Source organism: Enhydra lutris, unplaced genomic scaffold (assembly GCF_002288905.1).
Source record: "Enhydra lutris kenyoni isolate GAN:26980312 unplaced genomic scaffold, ASM228890v2 scaffoldscaffold19, whole genome shotgun sequence".
Classification (NCBI taxonomy): domain Eukaryota; kingdom Metazoa; phylum Chordata; class Mammalia; order Carnivora; family Mustelidae; genus Enhydra; species Enhydra lutris.
In genome coordinates, this window is record NW_019154103.1 from 3,125,903 (window position 1) to 3,145,907 (window position 20,005).

Here is a 20,005-nt window from a genome sequence, read left to right on the forward strand (position 1 = left end):
TCTTTTCCTCTTAAAAAACTAAAGAAGTGGGTCCTGGACTGAGGCTCAGCAGTGGGATTTTCCCTTTTCTTATAAACAGGAAGTGATGCAGATGTGCCCAGGGAGCTTCTGGGTAGGTCTTTCAGCCCCTATGAGGTCATTTACTATGACCTCAATGGCTTGTATTCTTAGAAACATAACAAACAAAAACTTAAACAAGTGATTTCAATCAAGTCAGCTGGAATGCACTCATTCCCAGGTGATCGGCCATTAGGAACATACATTCTCTTTCTCAGACATAATTTTGTTAAGATCACTTTTGGATGGGGTGTTTAAAAGTATTTAGAACAGTCTACCAAAGGGACTTGGTGTCCAGAGAATGACATGAAGTAGTCTATGTTCTCTGGGTATAACTCCTACAGGATAAAATGATAATACCTTGTATGTGGGTAATACTTACTTTCCTGAGTTCTTCCAGTGTTTTTAAGATCATGTAACTTTCATATTAGAGAACTGTTTCTGCTTTTTCTTTAAATACATTTAAGTATTATAATCTGGAATAATTTCTGGGCATTTTAAATTGTCCCTTTCCTTCTACAGATAAATCTTTTCATTCTCAGCAAGGTGTGGGTCATCCATCCGGGAGATATTTAGCTAAATATTTAACTTAATTTGAGCATCAGGATAAAGATAGTTCTTGGAAAATTACAGTACTTACTCTATTGTTAAGAGTGTTTCTGTGTTTGAAAAACAGCTAACAAAATGACAGTAAGTTTAGCTTTAAGAATGTTTATTTTGTAAACCCCTCTTGTTAATGTCTCATTTCTTTACTAGTTCTTATCTATCAGCACTAACCCAGGAGGCAGAAGCCCCCTGTGAGTGTGTGTATGTGTGTATGTGTGTGTGCATAGATAGGTGACCCTTGAACAATATGGGTTTGAATTGCACAGGCCCACTTAAATGTGGATTTTTTTTTATCAGCGCATTATTATAAGTGTATTTTGTCGTGTGATTTTCATTTCTCTAGCTTATTGTCAGAGTACAGTATGTAATAGGTAAAAACATACAAGATACTTGTTAGTTGGTTATGTTATCGGTAAGGCTTCTAGTCAGTAGTAAGCTACCACATTCATATATCATAAAATTGACCGATTTATCGTGTTTCTGTGGTGACTTTTATGTATCTAAGAAGCTATACTACCATCACCACTATATAAATTCAGAACATCTTCATCACTCAAAATCGATCCTTGGTACCCATTAGCAGTCACTCCCCTTCCCCTCTCCTCTCATCCTCAGCAACCACTAGTCTGCTTTGTTTCTGTGGATTTTCCTCTTATGGACATTTTGTACAAGTAGAATAATGTAATGTGTGTCCTTTCATGTCTGTCTTCTTAGCATTATGTTTTCAGTGTTTCCATGTTGAATCAGATATCCATATACTTCATATCCTTTTCTAGGTTAGGTTATATGCCATTCTGTGGATAGACATTTTATTAATCAGTTCATTAGTTGATATGTAGGTTGTTTCCACTTTTTAGCTGTTAAAAGTATTTCTGTAAACATTGATATATAATTTTTATGTGAACATACAGTTTCAGTTCCCTTGAATGTATATGCCTAGGAGGAGACTTGCTGGATCAGATGGTAATTCTGTGTTTAATATTTTAAGGAACTGCCATTTCCTGTTCCTACCACCAACATATGAGAGTTCCAGTTTCACCACATCCTCACGACACTTGTTACTGCTTGTCTTTTCTGTTATAGCTGTCCTAATGGGTATGAAGTGCTATCCCATTGTGATTTGGATTTGCATTTTCCTAACAGCTAATGTTGAGTATCTTTTCATGTGATTATTAGCCATTTATGAATCTTCTTTCAAGAAGCGTGTTTTCAAGGTCTTCATTTTAAATTGAGTTTTTTTTTCAATGCCCAGTTTTAAGAATTTCTTATATTTGGTATACATGTATCTAAGGTATACGGGTCTTTGTCAGATACAGAGCTTCCAAGTATTTTCTCCCAATCTCTGTAGATTGTCTCCATCTTCTCTGGTGTACTTTGAAGCACAGAAGTTTCAATTTTTATAGCATCCCATTTTTTTCTCTTTTTCTTTAGTTGTGTTTCTGGTGTCACAGCTAAACTTACTGCCTAACCCAGGCCACAAAGATTTACTACTATGTTTTCTTCTAAGTGTTATATAATTTAAACTTCTACAGTTAGGTCTGTGACCCACTGGGGGTTATTTTTTGTGTATGATGTGCTGTAGGGGGTCCAACTTCACTCTTAATGCATATGGATGTCCAGGTGTCCCATTTGTTATAAAGCCTCTGACCTGCTGGGTTGTCTTGTCAAAAATCAATTGACCATAAGGGTAAGGGTTTATTTCTGAACTCTAAATTCTTTTCCATTGATCTGTACATCTGTCCTTAAATCACTGCCATGCAGTATTGATTAACTATAGCTTTTAGTAAGTTTTCAAAATGAGAAAACTCCAATTTTGTTGTTTTTCAACATTGCATTGGTTATTCTTGGCTCCTCGAATTTACATAGGAATTTTAGATTCAGCTTGCCAATTTCTGTTTGAAAGAAAAAGGTAGGGATTACACCAAATCTATAGATCAGTTTGAGGAGTGTTTCCATCTTAACAGTATTAACTCTTTCAATCCATGAACATGGGATGAGTTTTCAATTTATTTAGGTCATCTTTAATTTTTTTTTTTACATGGGGCTTCTTAGTTTTCAGTGAACATATCTCATTCTTCTTTCATTAAATTTATGTCTGTGTTTTCTTTAAGTAATTCGTGTGTTTGTGATCAGAACCTATTCCAAATGGAATTTTCTCCTCCTTTTCATTTTCAGATTGTACAATGTGAGTGTGGAGAAATACACTTGTTTTTCCTACATTGCTCTTGTATCCTGCAGCCGTGGCGAGCTTATTTATCAGCTCTTACAGTTTGTGTGGCGGGGGGGTCCCCATCCCCTTTCTAACTCCATCTTTGTCACAGGTGATTCTAGAGAACTTTAAATGGACTGTGACTTAAGAAAACTTTTCCCCCCCTAGGAATTGTAGCTGTGGGACACATCAATGAAGCTATTGACGAAGGGAATCCTTTGAAAACTTTAGACACTCTGCTGTTACCAACTGCTAAGATTAAAAATGTGGACCCAGACTACGCCCAGCACTACCAGGATGTTTTATATCACGCTAAATCACAGAAACTCATGGTGAGTTCCAGTAGGTTTGTTGCTTTTAAATTTATAGAGCGCCTTGTGGAGAGGGGCTGAGAGGGAAGATTTGCTATACTCATTTTCCCTAAAGCATATGAGCTGTTTGTCCCAGCAATTGCCTATGGATCAAAATGGAAATAATGGGGCTCTTTTTATCCTTGTGTCAAACACGAGCAAGAAGGTGGCCCCAGGGCTAATTACTCCTTCTACTTTAACTATAAACTCATTGGTGGTTCACTTCTTGTTCAGAGTCCAAGTCATTGCATATTTACTGAGCACATACTGTGTGCTTAGTTCCATGTGTGGCATCTGGTGGGGGCAGGAGGGGAATGATACAAGGAACATCTAACATTTGAAGTTCTGTGTCCTTATCCTTGAGACGCTTAGAAACTGAGGCAGTGGGCATTCTCGTATAGAATAGTTATGTAACTCTGAGAAAAGTATATGTCAAAACGGGTCCTGCACAGAGTGGTGCAGGGACAGTGGATTGTTGGGGGCAAGAGTCCTAAGAGGAGTGGTCATGGAGACAGAGCATGCTCCTGAAGGAGAAGGAGGAGCAGGCTTCTGGGGGCTGGAAAGCAGGAGGATGCAGGCTGGGAGCACAGGCCCAGGAGCGTGTGAGCATGCTTTGTTTTCTGCCTGGGAGGAGACTGACCTGGCTGCAGACCCCTTAAAGGGCAAAGGGTTTTTTCCACGATGCAAAGCTTATACTTACCATGGGAGAAATTCCATAGAACCTGCCCCCTCTTGGAAGGGTATCAAGAGGCGAAGTTTATGGCCTCCTCCCTGAGAGTGGGAGTGATGCTCCCAGGGACCTACCCACTCATAGCTTCCATGTCCCAAAGTGCAAACCAAATCCCAAAGGTGTGGATGTTTCCCCTGTATAGGTCTTCACAACCCAAAAACTGCCTCATCGGAAACAGGAAAAGCATCTTTGCCTAGAGCAAACATTTACTGAACACACACTATTTGCCACGCATGATGTTAAGCGCCTATAGCATACCATCTCATAGAATCATTATAATCCATAACAGCCAGATGAAGGAAATATCTTTGTTATCATCTACAGATAATGCAACTTAGAATATGTAATTTGTCCAAAGCTATCCAAAAAGTAATTTGTTCTGCAACCATGCCCTGGTCTGTCCAATTAAGAAACATATATTGTTGTGCATAAAGGCAATTGAGAGAGAATGTTTACTGAAGCATTGTAATAGCAAAAGACACAAAACAACATAAATATCCATCAGGAGTGGACCAGTTAAGTAAATTGTAGTATATCCATACAGTGAAATACTCCATGGTCATTAAAAAGAATGAGTGAATCCATACTGGACAATCTCCAGTGTGTGTATATTAAGTAAAACAAAAACAAAAACAAAAACACACACAAAAAAAATTTCCACATTCCACATGCCTCAAAATGGAACACACGCCAACTGACCAATTGTAAACATATGCTTGCATTTGCGTAAAATATTTCTAGAAGGAAACACCTTCTGGAAGGTGAAATAGAAAGCTGGTGTAGATGAGAGGTGACTTTTTTTTTTTTTTTAAGATTTTATTTTTAAGTTACCTCCACAGCCACTGTGGAACTCGAACTCACAACCTTGAGATCCAGTCACATGTTCTACTGACTAAGCCAGCCAGGTGGCCCAGGAGACTTCTTTCTTACTCTGTTGTTGTGCTGTTTGGGTTTCATTTTTTTAAAGTGCATGTATTGCAGGCTAAATGTTTCTAAACTTAAAAAACAAAACAAAAAACAGTGTAAACAACCCACAGAAGACTGTTCCCGCTGTAACTTAGTTTCTAGAATATGACCTACTGGCCCAGGCAAAGTGTTCCCTTCAAAGCAGCTAACCCTCGATGCAAGTTAGTAGAAATATTTTGTCATAATGTAGCCTTGAGCAGTATACGGAAGTGTTGCCTCTGCCAAAGAAAATTGAATGGTGAGGGAAGAAGAAATATTTTTCAGCATTTTAAATTTTGTACTATATACTACCTCTATAAAATATTTTTAATAAATAAAAATTCAAGTGCCTGTGTTTACATGTATGTGTATATATGTTATATGTGTGTGTGTATATATATACATACAGATAACCCTACACACACACAAACACACACACACATATTCTAGTCATCCCACACTACTGAACTGCCTTGTTATAGGTGAAGAAAAATATCCCCCAACGTGGGGACTTCTGAGATGTTAGACTTCTGACAGGGACTGCCTTACCCCCTGTGCTTTTAGGATGCCATCAGGTCAGTTGTCCTCATTTGACCTTCACAGCAGCTGTGGGGGTCGGCACCTCTCACCTGATGTGAGGGAATGTGAATGTTAAATAGCAGGCTAGGAAATAGGATGATGAGACTGAAACTCAAGCCTTGGGTCCCCATGTCCCAGGGAGGATGGATTGGGTCTCCACCTGCTGTTCCCACAGATGGGGCATTACATGGCACAAGGCACACTTGTCAGCATTGAAAGATAAAATTATTTGCTTTGGAGAAAGACGGTTACCATTCCAGGATTTGCTTTGTCACAAAATAACCAGAGATTTTAGTCAAATCCCTCACTCTTTGTGCTTCTGTTTCCACATGTGTCAGATGGGTGTAGTAATACCTGTCTTATAGGATTATGGTAAGGGTCAAATGACCCTTTACACATCTATGACCCATACATAACATGTCTTTGTATGTTTATACATTTCTATTTCTGTATGTCAATGTATAGTTATGTATAATTGCATGAATTATGAATATATATGTGTGTTAGAGTGTTCAGCGTTTTACTTGGAGCTTTACACCACAAGAAGTACTTAAATACTGCAGCAAATATTATTGGGGACCCTAACAGTTGCCCCACAGATAAGGGCTGAGTGATGACTGTGTCACAAGGTCCTTACTAGACACACAGATTGTTCCATCCTCAAACCACAGTTGGGATCTTCTGGGTACAGAATAGAGATAGACCTGGGTTCCTCTCTGCCCAAAGCTACATGAGGTTTGGCCTTGAGGTGAGCTGGACTCCACACACCTTTCATAGGCAGGCTGTGGAAGACCCCTCCAGAATGCTCCAATCTAATGGCTTTAGGTCAAGATGGAATGTCATAGAACCTCGCCAGAATACTCAGAAGCCTTTGCTGAGTGACCGTGCTTTGCCAGCTGTCGATCAGGCTTGCTTCCTAAGTCTAAGAGCAGTAGCTTTAGTAGTGGAAATAGAGCATTAGATATGAACCTAAGAATCTGGGTTCTAGCTCAGGCATTAAGCCACATTGGACCTGTAAAATTAGGAGCTTGAACTGTATTGGCAATAGCTAACACATTGAAAACATTACTGTTACAAGCAGTGAATCTGATTTGGTTAAATGGCTATTTTTAAACACCATTTTCTTTCTTTGCCCATTAATTTTGAAGCTTGGTTTTCTCAGCTTGTTCTTTCCCTAAAAAAAAAGTCTGATTCTGGTTTTGGGGTTTTTTGTTTGTTTGTTTGTTTGTTTGGGTTTTTTTTTGTTGTTGTTGTTGTTTTTGTTTGTTTTGTTTTTTAGGGGGTGAGGTCTCTGTGTATGTTTTTAAATCTGCTGTTTTGTTACCTAGAAATTCCAGTTTTTGAAGGAGGTAATTCTGTGTCTTGCCTTCCCAAGGTCTGGCCTTGGAAAATACTAGGAAAAAAATTACACTACTAGTATTGTCAGTATAAAGTAAAGTTTGTGTCAAAGTATACAGCTGTTAAAGATCACAACAGATAGTGTCTGCATGGAATTTGCGGCCAGCTTTATGAAAGATTGAGGACCTTGATGTAAGTTGGTGAGAATTCTTGATCCTTATTAATAGTATTTCAAGTGTAACCTTGTCTGGGCACCAAATTCCTTTTGTCTCACGGAGCATGACATGTCTCATGGCATGGAGTATGTTAGCACATACTTAGCAGACAACACATTTTCTATGTCTCTTCACTAGAGGCAGTGAATTGTGAGCTATTTTAAAAATCAAATGCTTTCCTTGAGAACTCATAAATTAGTCCCCCTAAAAAAGTTTGGTTTTGCTCCATGTATATTTGCTACATAGAAGTTGTGTGTTTTTAACAAGTAAATATTGCTGCATTTTTCACCCCTAGGTAGAACTGTATTACACGTGGTGACTTTATTTGCAGAAACCAATTCCTTTTATTGAAGTTTTTGTCATCTTAAAACTTATTATAGGTTTCTTTTTCTTTTTTTTAAGTGTTTTTTTTTTTTTATTTTAAGTAATTTCTACACACACCCATCATATCTTTACACCCGGCGTGGAACTCAAACTCACAATCCAGAGATTAAGAGCCTCTTGCTCTTCTGACTGAGCCAGCCAGGTGCCCACAGGTTTCTTTCTCTTGCTTGCTTTAGTGCTTAACTGATTTTTATTCTTCACATAATCACGTACCTACTATAAAAGATCTTCATGTGTGTGGTTTCTGTAGGTTTTTTTTTTTTTAACTAAATCCAATGAAATAGGAAAGTCTGAATAATAAAAATTCTTTGAAAATTTTTTATTGTTTTGATAGTCACTACAAAGTATATGGTCTAGGTACATTCCCATGGACTTGAACATTTATGTCAACAATCCCTCATACCCTTAACCACTAACATCCCATCTCCTATCTAATCTCTAAGCTAAGAGAAAAGTTGTTATTGACTTACAGGAATATACTGGGCATTTAGAACAAAATATTTCCCCTTTAAAAACTACATATAAGGGAAAAAATATCGGAGATGTTTTTAAACTTCTAAATTACCTCATGAGTGTGTTCTATTTTAGCTTTTTTTTTTATACGCCCAACTAAAAATGATGTCCAGTGTCATACAAGGTACATTGCCTTCTCAGTAAGAATTGAATTGCTTTGGGATTTTATTCATTCACTCAGCAGTGTGATATACAAAGCACGGATCTGGTCCCCACAGATCTTGAGAAGACTTAGATCTACAAGAAGCTAAAGAAGGGAGAGTATGAGCCCCTTCTTTACTTGGTGCTTATTTAAATGTTAATGAAGTTAATATGTGTATGTAAAGGAACTACATGTAAGTGTCAGAATAAAAATACAAGAAAGGGAGAAAAATGAACTACTAGCAGGACAATCAGAAGAATGGTCCTTTGAGATTTTAAGAAATGGAAAGATTTATGTCGAACATGTTACAAACAGCTTTATGATTGAGAGTCAAGAGCAAAGAGTGGAGAAATCACGATTACAGCAAAGCAAGAAGCTTGGCCAGTGCCTACTTGGCAGACAAGGTTTATTGGGAAGTAAAGTTGGAAGGTTAGCCCTGAATGTCAAGCTAGGGATTTACAGTTTATTCCAAAGCAGTAGACAGCCAATGGCAGTTTTTGAACTGGGGGTTTTGAGTGATGTGCTCAATCTGATATCTGAGGAAGATTACGCTGGTGGTGGCCGGTGAAATGGAGGAAGGCTGGCAGTGAAGAGAATGACAAGAAGGCAAAGGTAGGACCAGGGTAATGGACCCCAGTGATAAAAATGACTCAGAGGAAGCTGACAAGGTAGCCACCAGCATGAGAGTGGAAGGAGGCAGAAGAATTAAAAATGACATCGGATAGTGAAAACAAGAGATCTTAGCTTCTCCCTATGCTTCATCCTGTCCCACCTCTTCCGCCATGACACCTAGAGCAAAAGCCTCATAGAAGTGGGGAAAATGGAGATGTAAAAAGCTTGAAGTATGAGTCAGGCAAGTATGTCAGTTGCCTTAAAGAAAATGGTGATGTCTTTGCCCCTGCAGTGACATTCTTAAAACCCTGAGAAAGTACTAAATTTAAAAAGTGCTATTGTAATGTTTTATTCTGAAGCAGTATTTCTTAGGAGCTCAAAAATGGGCCACAGGTTAGAACACCTTGCACTAGGCATATGTTATCCCAAGAATGCATGTTTTCATGGATAGTCTTCCTCATTCCCTACGACGATTTCACCATCGTAAGGTAAACAGTGGGGTGATCTATGATTTTTGACATGAGAAAATAAAGGAGTGGATCTAGGCAACTATTGAGGCTCCCAAGGCACAAAGCTATGAGATAGACAAAATATAAGCCATCCGTGTTGTTGTAGTAGTAGTTGGCATGGTGAATAATAAGTATGACATTGCTCGGAGCAAAGCAAATGGTAAAAATCACAAGAATGAGGAGACTCGCCTTAACATAGCACAACCATCTGTCATCATATGTATTAAGCCTCCGAATGATGGCTGTGTAGCAGTAGATAACAACCACAAAGGGAATTAAGAATCCAAAGACCGCCAAGGAGACGAAGTAGTAGAGTTGGAAGGGAGATGAAGACTCACATGTGTTGTGGACATCATGGCAAGTGGTGATATCCTGCTGGACAAGGTAATACTCCTGCTTTAGGATGAGAAATGGCAGCAGGTATAAGAAAACTATTGCCCACACCAATCCACATGTCACGAAGGCATAGGTGCGCTTGGGCAGCGCTCGGTAAGTAAAAGGATGAACAATGGCTAGGTAGCGGCTGATACTAATGCAGGCAAGGAGCAGAATGGAGCAGTACATGTTGCCATAGAAGATGACTGTGGTGGCCCGGCACATGAGCTCTCCAAACACCCAGTTGTTGCCATTGAGATGGTAAGCTATCTTAAAGGGGAGTGTGACACAGAAGAGAAAGTCTGCAATGGCCAGGCTGGTGTAGAAGATGGTCATACAGATAGATCTGGTCCTGAAGAAGAGCATCCACAGGGTCACGGCATTGGCCGGCGTACCTACTGCAAACACCAGGATGTAAATGGCAGGAATCAGTTTGGTACTTAAGGAGCTGCCCAGGTACCCCACGGTAGCATTATTCACACGAAGATTGGGCATGCTTTCTTCAGGGCATTTAATTTTTACAGGTGTGGTAGTTCCTGTCCAGCCTTCTATGGCAGAAAGGGGGAAGTCTTCAAAAGAATTGAAGGGGTCCCCACGGAAGGTCTTAATAGGTAAGGTTGGTTTTGCCAAGATGCGTACATCATTCTCCGCGCCTGTAATTGAGAAGAAGTATTAACATGGAGCATTGCCAAGTCCATGGCTATGGTTCAGGAGACAATAAAACTAAAAGCTTTAGGCTACATAATTTCTGTAGTTGTAGAATTGAGGATCATTTTTATTTTAAAAAATCAGGTAATTGACAGGAATGCATTTGGTACATATCCTATGTGCCAGCACTATGCTCGCCCATGCAGGGACAAAAATGAGATGGCAACTGCTTGCATGTGGGAAGTTTATAATACTGCTGGAGAAAACAGTAATAGCACATCAGACGTCTACAGGCCAATATCAGGTTGACTATAAATCGTATAGACATTCAGACAGTAGTTAACAGATTTAAATGTTTGAGTAGAGTGTCAGGAAAAAGATGAACATGAGCAAAGATGAGCAAGGGTCATAAAGAGATGGAAATGAATAGATGAGTAAGAATCTGGTAGATGAAATATGGACAGAGGCATCATGTGGGAGAGTATGGGCTATGGGACCATCAGATGAGTTAATTCAGCAAATGTTTATTGCATACTTAAATGCCAGAAATAGAGTTTTAAATAAACTCTAGGTCTTCAACTGTTAGACTAGTAGAGAAGATCCACAAAAATGTGTCGTCTTAGGCTCACAAGGTCTGAAGGATGAAAGAGTAGGTTCCAGCCAAATCTCTGAAGGGCCTCTTATCTGTACTAAGAAATGACATGACCATTCTTAGATGCTGGGGTCATGCACACACAAAACTATGGACAGAGACATGGCCATTGTGGTAGACAGCATGATGGGCCCCCAAGAGTCCACCTGCTAATGCCGGGAACCTTTGAATATGTTATTTTATATGGCAAAAGGACTTAGCAGATATGATTTAGGGTCTTCAGATGGCATGAGTGTCCTGGATTGGCTGAGCAGGCCAAATGTAATCCCAAGACTCCTTATAAGAGGGAGGCAAGAGAGTCAATGTCAGATATTTAAAGATGCTGTGGCTTTGAGGATGAAAGGGAGAGCCATAAACCAAGGAATGCAAGTGACGTCTAGAAGCTGAAAAAAAAGCAAGACAATAGGTTCTCCCCTAGAGCCTCCAGAATGAACACAGCCTGGCTGACACCTTGACTTCAGGACTTGTGACCTCCAAAAATATAATCTGGATTATTTGAAGCCGCTCTGTTTGTGGTAATTTTTACCAGCAACAATAGGAGGTTCATATAACCCTGATTTGACTTATATTTAAGATGACTTGGTGACCGTGTAGAGAATAGACTGAAAAGGTAAGAAATTAGAGGTAAGGAGGACGCATTTGGAGCCTCGTGTAGTCATTCGAACTCAAGGTGGACAGTAATGGATTAGAGCAACAGCAGTAGAAAGGGGAAGAGGAACACTTGAAACTGATGGCAGCTCTGAGGACCTGGCATCCAGTTGGCTCTGGTGGCAGTGGGGGGAGACAGGAGGCAGGCTTCTTCTCTAGATGTTAGGCGAGAAGATGGGACAAAGGGCAAGAGTAGAGGAAACAAAGGAAGAAAAGATGGAAATAGAGAATACAGTGAATGATCTCATGTCACTGTAGAGTGACAAATGGTAATCACACCACACAATGTGTAGAATTGTTGAATCACTCTGTTGTGCCCTTGAAGCTAATGACACGCTGTATGTCAACTATACTTCAATTTAAAAAACTATGAAAATTGGAACAAAAAGGAGCAGAGACATAACCACGTACTGTAAATGTTGGGCATTGTTTGGCAGGCTAATTTTAATAATCCTAATTCATGCAAGAGCAATTTCAAAAATATAATAGACCTTAATACTCAAACCTATTTCTCATTATGTAATTTTCCCAAAAATTACTCCTTGAGATGTACAGGAAGTAGATCCTGTAAAATGTCTAAGATGAACTTTCATGGTGATTTCAGACCTCATATTAATTTAAAATACCATTGTTCTGCCAATTACATCTTTTCCCATGACCTCTGAATTCCTACCTGTTGAATACTTGGACTTAGTGATTAGTAACCTGGTTCTCATTCAAAGCCAGTTTCCCTTCCTCTTGGCCCCTCTAGCCGTTGGCCCCCAGGTGAAACTGAAGGCTTCCTCATAACCTTGAGATTGCACAAACTGAATTCAGTGTGTAAAACAGAAAGTGTTGCCTGAACAAGTAGGGACAGAAAGGTGTTCATGTGTCATTTACGGGAGGATAGATTAATGAAAAAGAAAGAAGCACCTGGGAAGAGTTCTTGTGTGTCTGTGTTGAGATGTGAACTCTGAAGGTGTGTTGTGTAATGTTTAAGTTCAGCCGCACAAATCCTCCTCAATTTTGCATTTTGGAAAATGCTTAAATTTGACATGACCCATAGAGAAGGGCCTTGGGAAGTAGGCACAAAGCTGGAAGACTGTGGCTGAAGAACATGGTGTACAAGATATTTCCTTTCAAGATCTGATAAGACAGCTGTGGAAGTGAAGTGTTTGTCAGTTTGCAGAAAATTCCTGTGGTTAAGCAAGACATGGTGCCTAAAAACAGGGTAAACAGTGGCTCTGTGAAGAAGTCTTGAGTCCTTTTTCCATGAGAATTCCAGATCTGGTTCAACTTGAATAAGTCTTGTATTCTTTAGAGTCTGGTATGCCTTAAGCATAGTGCTCATTGTTAAATTTTACATATTTAAAAATTTTTCATTGAATTCTTAATAGTCTTCAACTTGGCAGAATGTTTCTGAAATGTTTTTAACTTGGGGAAAGGCCTGAGAAAGGGACTGATCGAGGGCAACCAGATTTCAGCCTCTAAGCAATCGGTTCTTCATGCACGTTTCTCCCCCACCCCATGGGAGAAGGGAAGTGCACTGCCTTTTCCTTTGTCACCTTTAAATGTCCCCTGTTTGCCTCTATGAAACCCCACCAACCAGCATCTTGAAGGAGCCCCCTTCACAAACCGCTTTTCTTTTTGCTTTTCTGCTGTATTTGCCTTCTTCCACACCCAGAAAGAAGAGTCACTTGCTCTTTTCCTGAATCTACAGATGTGCTATTGCCCTGAGTGGGTTCTCTTGGGACTCTCCTACAATCACCTTGGCGATTGAAGCAACATTCCTTTATGGAGGCTTGGTTTTGTTGTATTTCTATTTATTCTACTTCATCGCTGTCCCTCACCCCAGCTCTCCTGCTCCTAACAATGTTGGCAGGAGAATGCGTAGCGGTAAGAAAAAAAAGTTGGAGATCCAGACCTATTGCAAACTGGTTTATTTTGGAGTAAGCAGGAGATGACAGCCTAACATTGTGTTGAGTGAAATAGGAAACACATAAAGAGTTGAATAATAGTATCTGGGAGATCTCATTTCTAAAACTAAAAAATCTTGTGAAAGTAGGGAAAACTCCATGATACAAGAGAAAGTAAAAAAAAAAAAAAAAAAGTATTTGATTAAGAAACACTAACTTGTTAGTACTACTTATTGAAAGACCACTCATTCATTCTAGGAATATTCTTGTTTCCCCCATTTGTGCTTTAAGAGAATGTATAAACATGGGATTTTTAAAATTTCTTGAAAATGTGCTATCTTTGCTGATTCGGAGGAAATTCTTACAAAATCAGAATATTCTCGCAAAGAAAATTTGATTCTTAATTCTAGAAATCTAAAATCTTGACCACGCCACAAATATTTAAATCGAAGCAGAGAACATTAATTAGTCTTTGGCAAGGTTTAAAATGAGTGAACAGACCCCAGCTACTCACTGCCATGATGCTACCTTTAGTGATAAACAATTAAACTCTGCCTTTTGGGTTGCAGATTATGGGAAATGCAAAGAAAATTGGATGTAGTTCACTCTTGCTACACAAACCAGCACCCCCAATATGCCCCGTAAGAAAAGAGCTTACCGCTTTGACAAAAAGTGGGCGACAGGAGTATTACTCCAGCAGCAGCAAAGATGAGGGCTTTCATCGTGGTGACCTGAGTCCTGTTTCCCAGCTGTTATTAAATGTATAGAACTAGGGAGCACGGTTCCACCTCAGTCTCATGTGTTAACAGCAAATGGAAGCCTTGGTCTCTGCTTAAGAGTGTGCTGTCCTGGGCTCCGCAGACTGGGAAACTTGCCCAGGTCCTCTGGAGGGAAAGGGTGTGACGGTACTCATGTTACAGTGCGCATGACTCAGGCTGAGCTTTGAGCACATTACTTTGTCCCCAGAGAAAATCATTTAACTCTTACCCACCCCTAATATAACAATCCATTCTGAGTAGATAATGTAATTCCCAACCAGTGTACTTCTGCGCATGGAAAGAATGTAGGTAACATACAGCCCTTTCCAGAAGTAAATTGAGAGTAGATGTCGAGTAGCAGTCGGTTTTGACTCTGTCACATATCTCAGTTTTATCCATTTAAAAAACACAGTCCCACAGTGTCATTTCCACAGTAACTGAGCTGTCAGAATTTATCCTTTCCTTATCCTCCCAGCTCTTTCAAATCTTAATTCTTAAACTCTTTACATAATTATAAATGAAATGAATCATGGAAAGCAAGCATTTCTTAGGAATTTAAATGTAAGAGCTTGATTACTTTGAAAATTCTCCATCAGTGTCGCATTGGTCTGAATTTGTCATCACTCCTTGGCCAGACTTGGTATCATGGTGTTTGATTTTGCCATAACTCAACATACTTGTTGGTTCAACCGAAGTGATGATACAACATTGAAACGCAGAGAACTCTCTCTATTCTGTGGTTTTTGGTGAGCAGGCCTATAATAAGCTTTTTTCTTTAATTGTGGCAAAATAGGTGTAACATACAATGGACCATCTTAATCATTAAGTGTCCAACTCAGTAATGTTTAAATATGATCACATTGTTGCACAACATATAAGCCTTTGTGAGTAGTTATTTCCCAGAGGATATGATTTAATGTGCAGTTAAAAAAAAAAAAAAGCATTGTCGATGATTTTTCTGTAATTAACACAACTTAAATGTAAACGCCAAGCCAAAAAATCCAACTGCATGTTGCATATAGAATGAGGCAAGAATCAGAAAATGCAGGTTTCACTTAAGACTTACAGGCTGAGGGATAAGCCAGGAAGGAATTGATCTGTGTAAACTTTGCACACTTGATTAAATTATGTCACCGGAATTTTACAATCAAAAGTCAATGTCTGGGGTGCCTGGGTGGCTCAGTGGGTTAAAGCCTCTGCCTTCAGCTCAGGTCATGATCAGGTCCTGGGATCCTGGGATCGAGTTCCGCATCGCATCGGGCTCTCTGCTCAGCAGGGAGCCTGCTTCCCCCTCTCTCTCTGCCTGCTTCTCTGCCTACTTGTGATCTCTGTCTGTCAAATAAATAAATAAAATCTTTAAAAAAAAACAAAAAAGTCAATGTCTGGGGGCGCCTGGGTGGCTCAGTGGGTTAAGCCTCTGCCTTTGGCCCAGGTCATGATCCCAAGGTCCTGGGATCGAGCCCCACGTTGGGCTCTCTGCTCAGCAGGGAGCCTGCTTCTCCCTCTCCCTCTGCCTGCCTCTCTGCCTGCTTGTGATCTCTTTCTCTGTCAAATAAATAAATAAAATCTTAAAAAAAAAAAAAAAAAGTAAATGGTACTTCAACTACATAATATATGATAACAGAAGCTGAGACTTGAAAGCTGTTTTATTGTAGCAGTAAAAACCAAAATGCCACAAAATAGTGAAAGGGGTACTTCTTTGTTTAATTAAAATTGTCTAGAATTCATCTAAATTCAGGAATTGATGTCTTGATTTACAGATGACCCAGCTTCTCGTAACTTAATCCATTTGTAACTTATGTTGAAGCTCTTTAGCTAGAGGTAGGGTCCTTACCATCCTATAAATATAGTTCCAGACTTCTAGTGGGCAATTTAAAAGGAGACCTTAAACTGGTGGGATTCAGTTTTTACTCCTGGTTTTGTATTTAACCCTAGCATCCTTTAGTGTAACGAGTCATGGTGTGTCTGATAAAACAGATACTTTAAGCTTTGAAGTGGGATTGTTAACTTCCTTCTCATCTGGCAAAGTTTGTATGGTGTATCTTCTACAGCGATAAGTTATGAAGGAATTTGGTAAATGCTCTTCAAAAAAATGGAAACAGACATAAATGAACTCGCATGGAACATAGTTTTTAGGCTGTACTTGGGAAGAGTGTTTGGGTTTTCTTTGACTTTGGAAACAGAAAGAAAACAGCTCCTACTCCCCGGTCTCTTCATTCTTCCTATAGTCTTCAATTTCCTGTCTTGCTTTCTGTTTGAATCCTTCCCGTCCATTCTCTTAAGAAATGGAGACTCTTGCTAACAGGTGACAGTTTACATGTGACAGAGCTAGCTAGCTAGACATGATTGCAGAAGCAGGTGCCAGGCCTGGTCTCCATTAGCCCAGATGTTACAGGCTAAAATAAGAGATTCTTTGTCTCGGGGCGGCTGGGTGGCTAAGTGGGTTAAGCTGCTGCCTTCGGCTCAGGTCATGATCTCAGGGTCCTGGGATCGAGCCCCGCATCGGGCTCTCTGCTCGGCAAGGAGCCTGCTTCCTCCTCTCTCTCTGCCTGCCTCTCTGCCTGCTTGTGATCTCTGTCTGTCAAATAAATAAATTAAAAAAAAAAATTATAAAAAAAAAAAAGATTCTTTGTCTCATTTTCATAATGCTTTCCACAAACATTATCTCAGGTTAGTTTCTGAGGGAGATAGTATTGAAGCCTGCCAGAAGAGCTGGTGAATGTTATTTCTCCTTCTACAACCCACCTATCCATCAGGAGTCCAAAATGCTGGAGCTGGTTCTCCATAGCGCTGATGAACTACTTTCTGTTCATCACAGCCTTAGTATTTCCTTAGTATTTCCTTGTAATCTTGGGCAAGTTTATTATATCCCTGATCACATTGTATAATTATTTTTAGATAAATTTATCTTTTCTACTAAATTGTTAGGTCCTTGAGGGTTCTTTGAGGGTTCTTTGCCTTATTTTTGTCTCTGTGTCTGATAAATGGTGTTGTATTTCCCTGAAATTTAAAATACCCTATGGTACCCAGGGTCACCTTGGGTACCACAGTTAGTGATTAAGAGAGAGGATGCAGAGAAGGCTTTTGTGGAGGAGGTGGCATTTGAATTAAGGCCTGAATGGTCAGAAAGCATCAACAACCCACACAGCCAGGATGCCTGGCTCTGAAGGAGGCTGGTGTGCAGGTCTGGGCCAGGCAATAGAGGACTGGGAGTGAAGCCAGAGGGGTCGGAGGGGCTAGATTGTTAGATCCCCACAGTCCCCGGGAAGCGACTTTTGTTTTTTCCTCCATGCAAGGGAAAAACCTGTGGAGGAGTTTAAGCAGAGGGATCGTCCAGTGAGACGTCCATTTTGAAGACAATATCTGCTTCTCTGTGGAGGACCACTGTGGTAGAGGGCAATCTTGGAAGCCAGAAAAACAGATAGACCAGGGGCGCCTGGGTGGCTTAGTGGGTTAAGCCTCTGCCTTCGGCTCAGGTCATGATCTCAGGGTCCTGGGATTGAGCCCCACATTGGGCTCTCTGCTCAGCAGGGAGCCTGCTTCCCCCTTTCTCTCTGCCTGCTGCTCTGCCTACTTGTGATCTCTCTCTGTCAATAATAAAATCTTAAATAAAATATTATATAAAATAAATAAAATCTTAAAAAAAAAAAAAAAAACAGACCAATGCACCCATCCAGGTGGGAGATGATAGTAGGCTGGACTGAAGGGGTGACAGTAGAGAAGGAAGAAGAGGTTGGATTTGGGGGTTATTTCGTTAAAAATTTGTACAGTGTACAGCAGTGCTTGGTAGATGCTGGCTAAGACTTTTTAGAAACTGTAAAAATGGGCTCCTGAAAAGCAGTTCTAGATTCTGTTTCATCATGATTCACTGTTCTTTCTTTTATTCTCTGACAATATTCCCAGGACTCTGAGAGTGTTTCCAAAGTTCTTTGGCTGGATGAAATACAGCATGCAGTCAATGAGGCCAACATGGACAAGGACAAAACAAAACAATGTAAGCCCTCATCTCCTTTTGCCGGCCCCTTGTGCCTTGCTGGTTAAACCACTGAGTTGTTTTTTATTCAAGTAATTTTTAAAATTATATTGTTTTAATATCTGAAAAGATTTGGATCCTTAGCAATTTCAGTGCTTGCGTGTATATAGAAAAATAAGATTCACTGGTGGTGGCACTATTTTCAGTGATTGGGTGCTAACTCTAGCGAAATCTGAGGATGTTGCTGAACAAAATCTAGAAAGCAAAAAATGGTTTCTAAACTCTCAAATTTATAGTGTGATCAAGCCCCTTTTTTATCTTGATCCTTAGGAAGCTAGCCCCATCTGCTTAGTAAATGTCTCTCTTCCCTTCCATGCTTTCCATCGTATTAGTCAGGATTTTCCAGAGAAACAGAACTACATATATATTTTCATCTGGAAAAAAAAATAGAGCTACATATATAGTCCTGTATCTGTGTGTATCTGTGTATGTGTAGATAAATAGTTGTTCCTCTGGAAAGTATGTAGTATGTATATATACACATAGAGAAAGAAAGAGGAAGAGGGAGATTTATTTTAAGGAATTGGTTCGTGCTGTTGTAGGGAGCCTGGCAAGTCCAAAATCTGTGGCAGGCCCCAGAGGCCAGATGGCAGAATTTAATCACCAAAGGCAAGTGGGTGTGGTTGCTGTAATGGACAGCAGAGCCAAAGCCGTCATCAGAATCATCCCACTCATAGAGACCAGTCGAATTGGCTGATTGACCACGGTGTTCCTAGAAATGAAACAGACTGTCTCCTAAATTCATACTTGGTTTGTACAAGTGGAAGAAGAGTTCTAGGTCAAATGAACAGAAGTGTACCTTGAATAACAAGAGCAGGGTGTCATGGCCGCTCCATCAGTCCCATACCTAATCATTTACAGACCAAGAACCCCTTGAATGAAGGGGAGACCAGGTCCTCTTGAGAACGAACTGCTACACTATCAAAATTTTACACAGTTCGTCTTTCTTCCAGGCTTCCCCTAAAGAGGTCTTCAATCTTTGACTGTGGTGGCTGGCCAAGGGGAAAGCACACCATTAGACTTTTCAGGGATTACAGGACACTGGCTCTGAATGGACACTAATACCAGGAAACCCAAAACATCCCTGTGACCCACCAGTCAGAGTAGGGGCTCACGGAGGTCAAGTGATCAGTGGGATTTTAACTCATTCTTTCTCCCAGTGGGTCCTCAAACCAGCCATGATTCCTTCTGCAGCTATCGAACACCTAAATGGAATAGACATAATCCGCAAATGGCCAAATCCCTTCATTGGCTCAAATGATTAAGCTTTTAATTTTATTCTAAATCTCTCTTTTCATAGAGGAATAGTATGAAAAATCACATGGCGTTCTAAAGTAGCTTCAAGAATGATACACTAGCACTCTACATATACAAATAACCTACCTAAATGAAGATTCCTGAAAGTGTTATTCATTAACCTGTCCATTCATGGCACAATTAGGATGTACCCTGTTGTATCAGGTCATAGGATGCTGTTGAGATGCCTGAGTCTTGCCCCCAAAGATGTGCTTTTAAACTTTGGCAGCTCCCTGGGGGAACATCTGTTTTTTATTTCCTCAGCCTGGAAGAATATGTGCATTTCTCCAACCTGAATTTTTATACCCTTAGGGTCTTTGAAGTCTTTCTGTTCTAGCACTCTGATCCTTAAGAAAAAATAAAATGAACTTGAGATGTGTCCATAAGAAATTTAAATTTAAATATAAACCTGAAGGAAGCCATAGTTTGAAGAAATGCATTTAAAAAATAAGGTGGTAAAAATAGACACTCAAACAGCCGTTTCAGGTTCCCCTTTTTCTCTTAGAAATCA

General features: G+C 39.9%; 2 protein-coding genes across 4 annotated transcripts in view; one reads left to right on the top strand and one right to left on the bottom strand.

The window, feature by feature from the left end:
• LOC111148214 (IQ motif containing GTPase activating protein 2) overlaps positions 1–20,005 on the top strand; it is a 281,437-nt gene that overhangs the window by 188,772 nt on the left and 72,660 nt on the right. For 2 of the 3 annotated variants that reach the window (XM_022504674.1, XM_022504675.1), the window contains 2 exons: positions 3,041–3,204; positions 18,069–18,159. In XM_022504674.1, the coding sequence (XP_022360382.1) occupies positions 3,041–3,204; positions 18,069–18,159 (255 nt within the window). Of the gene's footprint in view, positions 1–222; positions 239–3,040; positions 3,205–18,068; positions 18,160–20,005 lie in introns of those variants that run through there. The other variant, XM_022504676.1, reaches the window with a different exon arrangement.
• On the bottom strand, positions 7,718–14,330 carry LOC111148216 (coagulation factor II thrombin receptor like 2). The gene is made up of 2 exons (XM_022504677.1): positions 14,066–14,330; positions 7,718–10,217 (listed from the first exon to the last, which is right to left on the bottom strand). The coding sequence occupies exons 1-2, from the start codon at positions 14,127–14,129 to the stop codon at positions 9,145–9,147; spliced, it is 1,137 nt and encodes a 378-aa protein (XP_022360385.1). The 5' UTR covers positions 14,130–14,330; the 3' UTR covers positions 7,718–9,144.

Bases quoted from the DNA above. Each gene is read 5' to 3' on its own strand.
- LOC111148216 (XM_022504677.1), bottom strand. From the start codon at position 14,129: ATGAAAGCCCTCATCTTTGCTGCTGCTGGAGTAATACTCCTGTCGCCC. The intron at 10,218-14,065 runs GTAAGCTCTTTT...TCTCAATTACAG, and splicing joins GCCCACTTTTTGTCAAAGCG to GCGCGGAGAATGATGTACGC.